Here is a 15,531-nt window from a genome sequence, read left to right on the forward strand (position 1 = left end):
TACGGAAGAATTTTTCAGAAGACAAGGCTGGCAGGCCTGCCCATTACAAAGTCCAATGAGTGCCCAAATGTTTAAGGAGTTATTCGTTTAGTTTCAATTAGATGAATGTCTGTAATTTATTTTGATCTAATTAGACGAAGGATACAACACAATTATAATGAGATGCGTGTAAAATAAATCATTATTGTGTTACGTATGTAAACTTAATAGTAGACATCCTTATTATCTGAAGGTTGTTACCGTGAAAGAGTTGGAGGGTCTTTTGTTACATCCTCGACTAGGGCAGGGTTTACGTTAAAGAAAGAGTCGATTTTTGCATTTGATACAGAAAAGACTAACCTCCTATAACCTAATTTAGCATAAGAAGGAATAATAATTTCATATACATCTCGAGAAATAATCGACTATTTTTGGGGTGCCTGCGTGGTTCAACATGGCAGCGTAACTAGTGTCCATGTCAAAACATGTATGTTCTTTTTATCGTTTGCAGTTGCCATCGATCGATCATGACAGCACTATCAGAACATGCCTCTAGAATAAAAATCGTTCTGCAAAGATGTTCCACTTACATGGCAATCCCGTTTCCACGAACCTCTTCTGTCGCTTGATGAAAACCGGACAGATGATGCCGTACAATGTTGATGCTACAGACATAAAATTTATCCATAGACAGCCTCTTTCCTAGTAGTACATAAAAACAACCATATACAACTAAAACAAAACCCACAAGGCAAAGTTACGCTGTTCAATCAGGTCGACATATATAGGAATAGTGTCTTATAGATACGGAATTTTGAGACGGGACATGTCTGTTGTTTTGAGATGGAAATTTTGAAAATTGAAACATAAAATTTCGTCTTTATTCACATGACACGAAAGTCTCTGTCTCAAATTTCCGTCTCTATGGATCCATATACTACTTATAAATTCGAAACTTTCTTTCTTTCTTTTCTTTCAAAGAGCTAGATATACAAATATTAGTTATAAGAAGATTCTATATAAAAGTTTCAAAAATTATTAAAATAAAACTGATGAATATTGATTGTATATTAAAAGTTTTGTAGATAAAATAATAAATAAATTACAGATAAGAGATCAACAGTATTAAGAAAAAAAGGTGCAAACTACAATAAGTGTGAATGTGTAAAATCAGTCAGAGGTATTTAACATATAAGCAATAGAAATTGAATATTAGCTTTAAAATGAAAATTTGCATATGTATAACAAATATAATGAAATGTTAAAAGGTAACGATAAATGAGAGCAATCTAGATGGAAACACGCGTGCGCGCCATGGTGAAGATCTTGGTTCGAATCTTCGCGAGTGCATAGTCCACATAAATAGAGAGACATGATGCATTGCAGCCCTCGTATAAGTGTGATGAGTGCACAAAAGCCCCTGCTCCCCTCTAGGCTTCTCTTTCTGTCTCAATCGTGAGACGAAAATTGAGACAGTTTACTCCGTCTATCAGGTTTAGACAAAAAATTCCGTCTTAAATTTTCTTCTCAGTCGAGATTGAGACGGAAATTTTTGTCTCGTCATTTTGCAACGAGGCTTTTTGACCAGGACCCTCTGAGACGGAAAACTCCGTCTCTATATCATGCAGAGATTGAGTTTTTCGTCTCAATTGCTGTCTCTATATGAGCGAATTCCTGTAATAGACGACCCTTCAATCCGCTCGAAAACTCCTAATTATGATCCAAATTTACAGAGCAAAGGATTTCGAATGTCTGGGATGATAGCAGACACAATGTTCACATACAAGAGGTGGGAGGCCTTTCCTTCTAATTGATATTTTTCTTTGCTTTGACATAATGCTGGCAGATGTGCTTACAGCTTCAGACCACAATGTCTTAGGGTACATATGATTATAATTTGTTTGTTCACATATACGTGGTATAGATGAGGACACCTTTGATAGTAAATGGGGACTCATTTTATCGAGGCATATACTTATATAATATATAAATGGGGTAGTGTTGTTAATCGGAAAGGTGGTGAAGCATCCATGGAGGAAGCATCGTACCATTTCGGTGATGGAGCTGCAGCATTGCAGCTTCTCCTCCCTCTTCTTCCTCCGCACCCTCTCTACAGTACCCGGGTACTCTGCAAAAATTACATCTTTAAACAGTCATTTGAGGTACGTCAGATAACTCTATTTATGCCATGTGAAACCAATCCGGGGAGTGAACATAGCCAAATTGATAAGGTAAAAAACACGCAAGGAACTCTCTAGCTAGCTGTCATCTAATGTTTTTGGGATTCAGTTGATCGGTAAAATTTGGAAGAAGAAGAAGAGATACCCCATTGCGGCAAGAGGGTGCTGTAAGGCGGGCCCGGGCTGGGTCACCATGACAGCTGAGGCAGAGTTGAAGCTGCTTTCTTCTTGCTGCTGCTGTGGTGCCATTGCCTTCTCCCTTTCTTTCACCTGAATTTCAATTATGTACACATATATAAACATCGCTGTCAAACCCAAAGTTGTCAACAAGGACTAGTCACATGGTTTTGGAACAGTCATAGAGCTACCACATTGCATCAGAGCTCGCAGTTCTCGCAGATGCGAAAGGGTCGGTTGATCAGGACAGCAAAAGTCGGGCCCCCCACCCTAGCATTACCCCGTCACCAGGGTTATGAGGATCTAGGTCACTGTATGTAATAGGAATCTGGAATTATGACAACTCATGTCATCCACCTCATATGGAAAATGGTTTTACGAGTTTTCCGGAAACAGGTTGGAACCGACACTGACATTCGGCATCTAATAAGATGCTCATGATGGACCATACATTTTGAGCCTCTTTGGCATGCTGTGACAATTTATCGAGAGAATAATTTGACTGATCATGCTATATATATATATTGAATTTTTATTGGACTTATACGGATCTGAGCTCATTTCCACTTAAAAGTTCAAGTTGATAAAGTGGTGGTATCCAGGGGCGAATCCAGGATTTTCGTTCAGGGGGGCAAAAATATTGCTTGATATAAATAGTACATAAATTTTTTTTTCGGGGGGGGCAAAGTGCAAATTTTACATAGAAAAATTCATAAACTAACATAATTTTGGGGCAAAATTATAAAAAAGCCAAAGTTCAAGGGGGGCAATTGCCCCCCTGGTATTACATTGGCTCCGCCCCTGGTGGTACCCAAGTCTCATATAAATCAATGGATTTGATTCATGTTTTCTATGTGGGATTAATATCCTCAACAATATATGTATATATATATTAACTTATGGAAAGAAGCATCATAGTGATAACACTTTCATAGCTATATTCATAATGAAACATCATGAAAATGCAATCAATATCTATGTCAATATATATAAGTGCAATGCGAAATGGCTTCACCTTCTTAGCAAGCAGGTTATTTTGTTCTTGCAAAGCCTTATCCTGCCAGGGAAAAAGCATTCAAGTGATCAATCAAAGGTGCTCAATGATCACTATAGCATGGGATATAGACGAAGTTTCAGTCAGTTGCAATTCTTCGTTAGAGAAAATGTATATCAAGAAGCACTATCATCAGATCCCTTGACCTACTATTCTATATATATATATATATATATATATATAGAACTCCTACAAAAGTCGAAGCTGCGAATGACATAATCAGAATCGAGGAACCTTTTGTCCGAATCTGGTTATAATCATCTACACCTCTTCAACTGAGCAATATATACAGACGTGAAGAACTAATTGGGAGGACAGACCTTTTTCTGAAGCTCGGAGATGGATTCATGCATCAGTTGGTTCTGAAAGCCAAAAACAAGCTCAGCTTGAGATCAGCGGTGAATTTCCATAGAAACTTCAAACTTAATATGTTTAAGTTTACCTTTCTGGATCTTATGTGCTTGAGACCCGAATCGAGCTGTTGCTCCAGGTGCTGAAGCTCTCTGAGGCTCAAGGAATCGAGATTTTCTCCCATCAAGTTCCTGCTCATATTTTTCAGATCATCGGCTAATAGCACTTTGAAGGCACTGTTACCCCCAGAAAACATGAATTTATCACATGATACCGTTTATTCCGGACAGTGGAAACTAGACTTATATTTTACTGAACGTACATCCATAATCCAATTTTCTGGTGCCTTGAAGGTGTCATATTTTGTTATCATCGTTCTCTCCTACTCGGGTCCAAAGAAAAAATAATCACAGCATTGCATCTTAATTGTTACCTCTGGTTCTTTTGCAAAATCTCCACTCGAGCCTTGAGTTTTGCATGCTCCAAAGGCCAGTTCGCCTGGACAACATGAAAATAATTAGATTCATGCCTTACAAAATCAACATTTTCGTTGATATGTGTGAGGAAGTGCGAATGATGTTTGCATCACACAGGGCACGGGTTATTATGGGTCGTGAGACTATCCAATCTCAAGGATCTTATTGATAATTTATCTCCCCTGCAGCACCGCCACAATTTCTCATTTCTATTCTTCCAAAATGCTAGCGAACGGTAACCTACAGTTGGCTCAGCATCATTTCCAATAGCCTGTCTCTCCACGTACGAGTATCTTTCATAGCGTTCAAGAATCCTCTCCATGCTGCCAATACAAAGACAGATCAATCAGAGAGATTACCACAAGATAGAAAAGTTATCTGACAGTCACCATGTGTTTCCAAAGACAATAATGGCTTCTCTTAAACCCAAAAGAGAAGACTAAGGTGGTGCCAAACAAAAAAGTCTGCCCATAATATAAAATAATGTGTCTGCAGCTCGATTGGTCTTGCAGCAACCTGAGGGGCCTAAAGTCTTGGTCATATATCTAGTGCTTTGAGAGACGAGCTAATCTTTCTTCATTCACACCATGAAGAGATATTCGAGAAGTTGATTACTGATTAATCACTAATTCGATAGCCATCTTAACTTCAGACGTGGACCATGAACAGTATATAAGCATATATATATAAATACACATAATGTCATTGGAAGTGCATAAACCTTCAAGACAAAGGCAACATATCAGAAGAGCAAGGACTGCAAATTCAATTCATTGGCTTTTGACTAAATTGGTATTGCATTCTTATCGCCTATCAGTTCTCGTCATCATTCCTCTCATTCCTATGTTATTTTTTGATATGTTGTGCATCCCACCACATATAATCTTATGTTAAAGCCATATCAAATGCAACTTAGTGAGATGAGATCTATGTTAAAACTATATAAACATTATGTCTATGAAAGGAATCGTACAGTATGGTCGGTTTGATGGCTCCTTGATATACGAATTACTATGCTAAATGAAATTTTTTCGAATTCACATATAAAATCCTTTTCCATTCGGGAGATTTCTGGTCTCCTTTTGCCTATTACATATATGTATGTAAATTATATATGTTCGATAAGTCTTTACCTTAAAGTTGATATATCTAAGAAAGGAAGAAAGGCACAGTAGCAGATGAAGACTCTTAAATTGATCGATTTGTTTTGAAATATTTCACAGCCCTTACCTCACTTTGCGATCTGAAAATTCGAGTTGAATATCGTATGGACAACCTAAGATCGATGACATTGATCAATATGTTCATCGTTAAAAAATGGAAAAAAAAGAAGAGGTACCATGTTAATTTTGAGGAAAAATTTATATATTTGGTTTATTCTTATAAGTGATCTATTTATAGCAAACCACATATGATTGAATAAAGTTCTCAAACGAAATATGAAAAAAGAATTCTTTGTACTACGCCTTGATCTCCTTCGTAACCCAAAACAAAAATTATGAAAAAGGAATATGAGAAAAAAAACAGAAAACTAAAAGGGTAAGCAACATGAGTAATTTCTAGGGCACAGACAACATTTGTAATCTCCATAAACAGCAAAACAATCTCTATTTATTTTTCTATAAAATATTAAGTTTAAATTTTCTGGGTCTACACTACACATGTTTTTTTCATTTTGTATCATGTTTTTGCGCTGACAGTTTGCCCATCATTTCTTTTTTCTTTTCCACTTTAGGCAGGGAGGCAGTCATTGAGTAGAAGGGAATATTGTCAGAGGCATTGCCTCTTCTTCATTGTATAGGCTGCTGCTGCCTACTCTTCTTCTGCTTCTTCCCCTTTCTCTTTTCACCGATTATATATACACACACACGCACACACGCACACACGCACATAGATTTCCTTGTATTATATTATACATGTTGACTTATCAAGTAAATATATATTTCATGATATGCGACGCACACATATATATATATATATAGTAATTATCAAAACATATATAATAAACAATATGCCGGACATTCGGAACTATGATATACACATTTAATTTACACATACATATACTTTATCTTCATTTAAAATCATGACGCCCTGATCTACATATATATACAGAAATGTTTTATATATGACATCCAATCCATCCACCTCTCTATGTTTTTTTTTTTCAGGTGACCAGAAGAAAAAGAAGTGTATGGTTAAGGTGTTACAAAGGAGTGGTGTCAGTTCCTGATTGGTGCTTTCGGGCAACGTATCGACCTGTAATTTTTAGACCGTACAGTGAAAGTTCTCATCGAGAGGACCCATAAGTACAACACACATATATGATGGCTGAGATCACGAAGAGATTTGTATTCGATGCATGATAAATTTAGTGAGATCGATCAAAAGAAGCGGATGAGGCAAGTGTGTGCGCGTACCAAGAATCGGTTGCGTACTCGAAGAGCTTGCCCTTGGCGGAGAAGACGATGACGGCGACCTCGGCATCGCATAGGACGGAGATCTCGTGGGCCTTCTTGAGGAGCCCGGAGCGGCGCTTCGAGAACGTGACCTGCCGGTTGATCTTGTTCTCTATCCTCTTGAGCTGCACCCTTCCCCTCCCCATGATCTCCTCCTCCCTTGTTCCTTCCTCCTCTACCCTACCGACCGAGAGAAACCTCCTCGTCTCGAACCTGGAAAGAGCAGCTCGCGTCTATTTATAATACCACGCCGTGGCAATTGTACGTTTATAAGTATTCCTTCGAAGAATCACATAAAAAGACCACACACGCGTGCGCGCGCACACACACTCTGTGTCTCTATCTATCTATGCCATTGGAGAGGAATCACCACCACCGCCATCACAATCATCGTTCTTATGATGTCAGTTTCACTTCGTGTTGAGGGAGGAAAAGAGAGAGATGTTCGTTAATATGTGAGCTTATTGGAGAAGGAGAGATTAGATATATAGAGAGAGAGAGAGATGAAGACAAGTGATGAGACGAGCGGTTTTGGAGATGGAAAAGGTGAAAAGAGAAGAGTGGTTTCGTCAAAAACGCTGTCGAGTTCCCATTGGATCAATGGACTGTCACCAACAGTTGTCTTTGTCTGGTCTGGGAGCCGCACACTTGACCATCCCCCCTCACCCCTTTAAGTTTTAACTTTTAACCCCCACAAAAATAAAAATAAAAAAAGAAAAAATTACTCATCCTATGTATCGAGAGAGACTCGTGAACCTAATCGAGAATACGAGAAGACGGAATAAAGGTGCTTGGGGAATATTTTACTTATGACCGTCAAATATAGGCCCTTTTTCGACTAATCTAGTCGAGTCAAGATGTTCATTAAGGAGTAAATCCCTTTCGGTGTGAATTTTTTATATTTATAAGGACTCGAGCCTAAGATCTTTTGATTTCGAGATTATGCGGATGATATAACTGCACCAGAACCTCGGCTGTGCTGCTACTCTTTATTGGGAGTCTTTATCATACGATAGCTAAGTGTGTAGATAATAGACCAATCAATCGTGCCTTCATTTGACAAATACAAAAGTTTAAGTTTCTAAATTAATGGTTTATATATGGTCATTGGTCATCTCGGACGAATTTTATTATATGGCACAAGAATGCGTAGTCAGTATACTTTATGCGCATCCAATCACCAGATGCTTTTAATTAACAATTATTACTATTGGACTAATATGAAAAATTATCTAATGCAGGCCATGAAGAGATGAGGTTGCATTTTAATTTAGATTTGATGGCATTCATTTGGACAACTATGCACTTGTATTTGAATTACCTTCAAAGAAAAAACAAAAAACTATGCACATGTATTTTCTTACTATGACCAATATGGTATGGTAGTGTTTCTGTTTCTGCTGTACATAGCCGGACCATATGACGCCAATCAGTCCATCATATTACTGTTTATAATTACGCCAAAAGAACAAAAATAGTCTCCAACAACAAATGGATGGTAAAGTATATATCGAATCATCTACAAAGATTTATTCAAGTATTTTGACGCTCATTCTCTTTAAATAAAATTTCGAATTCGAGTTTTGTGAATAGAGAATATCATTTACTATGAAAGATTCAATCCTTTATGAACCAACCATACTTAAATTAGATTGGTCATGGCTCATTGGGCTTCTTATATTAAGGTATACACCTAAAAAAAAATGACTATGTCAAGTCGAGGCACTTCTAAAATACGATATTAATCTAACTATAACTTGCATATCAAAACTCTCATATATATGGCCTTGTTTGGCGACTAAAATTTTTTTAACTCCACTCCACATTAACTCTACTTGCTTTCAATTTAACAACACGATTATTACTTTTTTCCCATTTTTTTCAATTTTTTTAATCTTAACTACCATTCAATTTAATTTTTAATATTAAATTTTTTCAACTATTAATTACTTTTTCCATAATTCAACACCACAATCATTACTTTCTCTCAACTATTCATTACTTTTTTACATTTTTCTCATAATTCAACAATACAATCATTACAAATCAATTAAAATTAAAACTCAACTCTAAAACCAAACACAACATAGACTCTTTAACAAACCGGTCATGAGATTTGTTTTTCCTAATGGTTAGACCTGTAGGTCCATATAATCAAAACAAAGCATGCGTCTGTTTCAACTTAATTATAAGTGCTAAAATTAAAGTGCCGAAGTTTTATGTATGAAATAAGTGTTTATTTAATTAAGTTAATCTATATATATGAAAACAAAGTACGAGCCGAATTCTCATGTCACTACATTATCAAAAATAAAAACGGAATTCTCTCAGCTTGCCACGTCATTACTTATGTATTAAGGAATTTTTTATCATTAATTATGTAATATAATATATATATATATGTATTATTTGCAGAATTACTGATCATATATTGTAGCAGTCGAATTGCCATTCATATAGATTGTAGCAAAATATAAAGTAGGAAACCAGTAATAACGGGTGCTTATAATATTTATAGAGTTCTCATTTGCATTATGGACAAATATATTCTTATCATATTAACTACAATCAAATTGTCGTTTATACATATTGTTTGTTTATAATATTGTCGTTCATTGTGCCGTTTATGTGTGTGTATATATATATATATATATATACACACTGCACGAGTTGAACAAAGAGAGACAGGCAAATGGAGCAGCAACTGCGCTAACCAAGTAAACTCTCAATTCATGTTTTGTATGAACTAGATACAAGTCACATGGCCCACGTGTTGCGCAGGAATATGCACTATTTTGATAATATATTATGGTAAATCTTGACTTTTAAGCGTTTACCTTATTCTAACAAAAATATATTGCACTTGCATTGTTATTTCAAATATTAAACGGATGTTTTTTGTCAAATACTAATCGTTAAATGAATTACACCATACTACACAAGAAAGATTATAGCTCAACACTTGTGTTCAAAAAATCTTGGTTTCGTACGAGCAAGAGAAGCTGAGAGTAACCACCAACACGGTGGTCTAGTGGTTAAGTATCAAGCGCTCCACTTGAACATCACGAGTTCGAACCTCACTGAGGACGTAAAGTTCGCACACTATGTGGGTGTATTATGGGATGGCGATGGCCGGCCCATAATACTTGATCCAGTGGGTCTTGAACTTAATTCACTAGTGCGTTGGTGGGGCTGCGGTGATCAAGTTGGGCTAAAGTCACAGCGAGCTACGGCGAAAGGAATATTTCATGGCGGTTTGGTTCCCTTAGTTGGGGCAGGCATAGCGGACTAATAACCCGACCTAACCTTTTATTCAGCAAAAAAAAAAAAGAGAAGCTGAGAGCAAAGGGGAAGAAATGAGATGTACAAAATCGGTGAATAGGAAGACGAAGAAGAGAGGCTGACCATTAGCTTGCAAAGTAGAGAAAGATCGTGGAACTAATGTTTCTATTTGTAAATTATTTCTTTTGTTTTTTTAATTGTTTTAATTTTATAAATTATTTAGTTTCTTTAATCATTTTAATTAATTAAGGTTGTTTCACACAAGAATATGTGTGTATCTAGTTTTATATTAAATGTAGGAAACATGAACGCTCCGTTTGATTTCGTAATCATATTTTTAAAATTTTAACTCTAACTTTAACTTTATTCACTATACAATAAAAATCAATAACACAATTATTACTTTTTCCTTTTTCTTCAAATTTTTAACCATTTAATTCAATTTTTAATACTAAATTCTCTTAACTATCTATTACATTTTCTACAATTTAACAATACAATCATTATTTTTTTCAACTATTCATTACTTTTTCTCACCTTTTCTCATAATTCAACAACACAATCATTACAATCCAATTAAAATCAAAACTCAATTCTACTTAACTCTAAAACCAAACACGCTAGAAGAGACTCTTCACCAAGAGCTCTCAAAACGCTTTTGTGGCACGCTAAGGATCTCTCAGGACACCGATGTGGCAATGTCCTTATAGATTCAATGAGAGAATTTCGTGGGAGTACATTGAATTACTATATATAATAGAGACTTTAATTTGAGTTTGGTGCATGCCTTTGTCTCTTTCCAATCGATATTTTGGTTGTGGGTTAGAGGTTCTATCTTCTCTCTTTCTTTTTCTCCTTAGTATGCAACCTCAGCTACTTTTTTAAGTATTTTATAATTTTTTATTAAGAAAACTCAATCGAGTTAATTTGGTTACTGATTTATCAAGATATGTTCACATGTGATATACTTGATTTTTTTTTTACTTTTCATTACCTTATCTTTATATATATATATATATATATATATATATATGAAAATAAAGTTCTGAGCTGAATTCTTACGCTGTCACGTTATCAAAAAATAAAACGAGTTCATAGTCGAATTCTCACGGCAATACATCATCATTTATACAAAGGAAATTGTTATATTTTTATTAAAGAAATGTTATTAATTAATTATGTAGTGAATATATAAATTTTATATAAGGCACGACGTAATATATATATAAGAGAATAAAATATGAGATAAAGCACAACGGCATATATACAAGATAACAAAATATGCAATAGAATATGTAATATAAAAGATGTAGTTGCCGCTTCAATTAAATATATAGATTAAGTATATATAAATTAGATATATAATTGTCATTTTTTGACAATTTCATATATTTATATATGTCTTTTGCCTAGCCAAGTATCGGTTAAATAAGAATAATATTCTATTTATAATTCTAAACCTCTTTTTTCCTTTCTTCTCCAAAATTTTCTTTTTCTTGGTTGAATTGGCAAATTTCAACTAATTGCTTCAATATTTTGATTGTTTTAATAATCTGCTCCAAAAATTTATTTTTCTTGATTGAACTTTATTCGAAATTGATTGTTTTGACAGAATCTCTATTCCAATTTTATTATGAATGTCGCTTAAGTAAGGGTAAGACTTTTCTTATTTATTCTTATTCTTTGGTTGAATTTTGATTTGTAGAATGAATTTTTAAACTAATTTCTTTTCCAAACTAATTTTTTTTTATATTAATTGTTTTAATAGAACATTTATTCCAATTTTAGTATGGTTGTTGCTTTAGTAATTGAAAATCCTTCAATCATTTATATATATAATATATAATATCAAAATTTACATTAATTAACAATATGAATCATTTTTTATATTTCAAAATTTTTATCTTTAAATTCCTTAGTAATCGTACGCGCGACGCGCATAATTTCATCTAATTTTGTTTGATAGGACAAATATTGAAAACTTTATAACATTTGATATCCTTGTTACATAATGACCACAAAAATTTCCTTCTTTTAACTTTAGCCCCAATATTTTATATATTTTTAGAAAATTTTTTAAAAAAAGGTCAGATCGGGATCTGACTGAGAAGGGAGAGAGGGGCGGTGGTGGCCGGGTCGGGACTTCCACTGTCCCCTGAATGATTAAGTAGGCTCCCACTTATTTAATCATTAAGTGCATTTTTTTACTTTAAGTCATTAAGTTAAGTTTTATTTAGTATCTTTTTAACAAGCTGAACTTGATTAAGTCTTAAAAATTTTATTTCAACATAATTTTTTAGTTATAAAGGAAATCTATAAATTAGTACAAAAGTAAAAATAACAAAAAACTAAATAAAATGACACAGAAATTTCACTGACGAAAATCGAACCTCAGACCTCATGGTTCCGGACGAAGACTTGTACTTTGCACCAAACCTCCTTCCTTATTTCAACACTTAATTTAAGCAATCAAACACACACTAAATTAAACTCATATTTTTCTTCGTCATTAATTGAGGAGAATTAATCTCGTCGCTTTCTTCTTTCCTCTCAGCGGCCGATCTATAGAGACAAGACTACCTCGTGGCATATGCGGGACCATATGTCGAACGATGAACGTGGGGGGCAGCTCCAAGGTGTTGCATCCATTAGAGGGATAGGCAACGTGGACACCCTCCATTAGACCCTCTCCGTTACAAAAGCTACGCCACATATCGTATCGATTATATGGGGGATTAGACGTTCATCTTAAGCAAAAGGAACCAAAGACGGGATTTTATCTCCACCAAAAAGTGCAATCGTAGTCATAACAAAATATTTCATAGCATAATTTAGGCTGATAATAATTCGTAATAGGAGGAAAAAAAAAAAGTAGATGGTTCTCGAAGTATGGACAGGGGTGGATCATTTCTGCATGGACCAGTACGACATTTTGGACAGACTTTGAAACTGGGGATGACCCGTTGATCACTTCTCATCTTGATCTGCTTTAATCTTAAATAGACAATGTCGGTTTTTTTTTAATTTATATGCATCGCTTGATATTAAAAAAATTAACATGCCACTTCTAATTCAGATGCAAGCCAAGAAGGTCCACCAAAGAATAAAATTCTGTTAATCATGGATTTTATTCATTTACATTACTTGAATATGAAACTTTTGCTTAAACTAGAAAGGTATCGAATCATTTGCATCAACCTATGTTGGTCCATCCAGAATGGCAGTTTAAATTGGTTTTCTTTTTCCTCCAGGTGACAGATTCATGGAGAAGTGCTCAACTTCATTCCCTTTTTGCCTATTTTAGACTCAGATAGAAATTAAACGCAGTCTTGCTGCGGAAGTGAAAGTTTGGGTAGGTTGTCTTTTCGGTGTGTACCTTAATTTTCAAAAACTTAACGAGCCTGACTAATCTAGTTCCAGTCGAGTAAAGGTCTCACAATCAAGGATTTTTTCCATTCTCAAGACTCGAACTCGAAACATTCGTTTCGGAGAATAAGCGCCAAATAACTTGAACTAATTGTGGTTGATGGAGAGGTTGCTTTTTCCTTTTGGGGATACTTTGATTGGCCTAATTGAGGAAGAATCGAAAAGGAAAGCTTGCCTACAGTTGAAGCTCACATCTTTCTTAAGTTTCACACTGGCCATATACATATATAGATGGCATATAGGGTTGCTTTACACCAATCATAAACGAGCCATATATACCAACATAAATTATCTATATACGATCGATGACACATCTTTATCTTCAAAATCTTGAGATTGTTAGGTTTAATGCAGTAACATCTCTGTATGCATATTTAAGAGATAATTTACACTCATCAATACCTACCTCGCATATGGTAAGAGAAAGTACCAATATGATTCAACAAATTAATGACAAGCAAGCCTACTAGTTTAGCATGCTGACAGGGGACCATAAATCTGTATAGCTAATGAATTACACTGTCTTATTTTTTTTTTGTCATCTATACTATTATAAAACCAAAAGGATGACCTTCCTCTTACTTTAACTTTCCGAAACACCCATAAAAAATAATTAAAATTAATGATACCACATAATGAAGGTTACAATAATCATTACATTTAAAATAATTACCCAACTTTCTCCTACTTTTCCTCCCCCACTCTCTCTCACTCCTTTCATCAGGCCAACGTTTGCATTTTTTTTCCTTTAATTGTTATTTTTTTCATTATAATCTATTAAGAAAAAACTTGGGTTTAGATCAAGAGAGGGTATAGCGCAATAACGCACATCTCGTCTGGTAACCAAGAGAATCCATGTTCGATACCCATTACCCAGTAAGACTATTCATGCTCATTTGTTAAATATTTAGGATTTTTATTTCAACGTACTAGATTCATGTGCTTCCCTTGTAACTGAAAAAAAAAACGTAGGTTTACCCAATTTTATAATTTACTTCATTACTAATAGTTGTGTTAATGTAAAATAACAAAAAATTTGAAAAGTACATTTATAATATACGAGAAATGATCATTTGAGATTTTATTGATCATAATTAATTAGTTCCGTACGTGAGGATGCACTGGACGACCAGGATGAGGCTTCATCGAGCAATTAAAATATCAAGCCCAACGTAGTAAGTTTCTGGCCTCTTAGATTCAAGTCGGGCCCATTAGAGAATATACTCAAGCCTTGGCCCACTAATAAATAATAAATAGCAGAAAAAAAGTTGGAAGGTCTTTACTCTTTTCTATTTCTTCTTTATATTCTTTTGTTTGTCTGCCCTCCTCTCTCTCTCTTTTTTTTATTTGGATAATTTCTCTATTCTCTTAATTTGTCATAAATTAGTTAGTAATATTTAAGACATGAATGCATATAGATAGGGAAAAAGGCAGGTTATAAATTATATATTTACCGAGTTCTGCACATAATAAATACCACAAAATTATGTCTGAGAATCAAAGAAGTGAAAATTATGACAAAGAATAATACTCTAGTCTTATGGAAATGAGAGTATAAGTATAGAGATACAATAATTCTGTAATGTGTATAAGTGCATACTAAGCGCAAGAGAGTTGTGCATGGGTTAAGAACTAAAGAGTGTAAGAAAAATAATAGAGAGTAAAAAGATGATATACAAAATTATCATTATATCTTCTATTTATATAATATTTAAAATATTGAACCTAAAATAATATCATATATACTGAGGAGTTCTTTTAAGTTATTGATTTTTTTAAAAAATTTTAAGAAATTCTCTTATTATATATTACTATGTGCAAACGATTTGCACAAAATATCAAGACTTTGTTGAAAAAAATGTAAATCAAATATGGTAAAAGTTCATTTAATTGAGAATTGGAAGATTAATTCACATAGAGCCAAAGGCTTACATGGTACAACTTCGTCTCGCTTGCCTACTTTTATTGTTATAATTGATTTGTAAAATATTATCCAAATTAATCAACAAATTTATTACAGAACGAAAATAAAAATATTATTAATTGGAACTAATGTGCTTCAACTGTATATTTACATTTATATGCCTTATACAGGCATCATTAGGTTTTTATGCCCGCGTATTGCCTGGATTTATAAACAAATATTTATG

At 34.3% G+C, this 15,531-nt stretch overlaps 1 protein-coding gene across 1 annotated transcript; it reads right to left on the minus strand.

Moving 5' to 3' along the window:
* Nucleotides 1-1,778: 1,778 nt before the first annotated feature.
* On the minus strand, nucleotides 1,779-7,162 carry LOC116189425 (truncated transcription factor CAULIFLOWER A). The gene is made up of 8 exons (XM_031519082.1): nucleotides 6,635-7,162; nucleotides 4,462-4,540; nucleotides 4,175-4,239; nucleotides 3,833-3,932; nucleotides 3,711-3,752; nucleotides 3,352-3,393; nucleotides 2,305-2,429; nucleotides 1,779-2,107 (listed from the first exon to the last, which is right to left on the minus strand). Exons 1-8 carry the CDS (start codon nucleotides 6,817-6,819, stop codon nucleotides 1,984-1,986), a joined length of 762 nt encoding a protein of 253 aa, XP_031374942.1. The 5' UTR covers nucleotides 6,820-7,162; the 3' UTR covers nucleotides 1,779-1,983.
* Nucleotides 7,163-15,531: the final 8,369 nt, after the last annotated feature.

The sequence above is a fragment of the Punica granatum genome, chromosome 8 (assembly GCF_007655135.1).
Source record: "Punica granatum isolate Tunisia-2019 chromosome 8, ASM765513v2, whole genome shotgun sequence".
NCBI classification, from domain to species: Eukaryota; Viridiplantae; Streptophyta; class Magnoliopsida; order Myrtales; family Lythraceae; genus Punica; species Punica granatum.

Coding starts and splice junctions, on each gene's coding strand:
- LOC116189425 (XM_031519082.1), bottom strand. CDS start 6,819: ATGGGGAGGGGAAGGGTGCAGCTCAAGAGGATAGAGAACAAGATCAAC. Junction 3,394..3,710: donor TCTCCGAGCTTCAGAAAAAG/GTCTGTCCTCCC, acceptor TTTCCCTGGCAG/GATAAGGCTTTGCAAGAACA. Junction 2,108..2,304: donor CACCCTCTTGCCGCAATGGG/GTATCTCTTCTT, acceptor TAATTTTTGCAG/AGTACCCGGGTACTGTAGAG.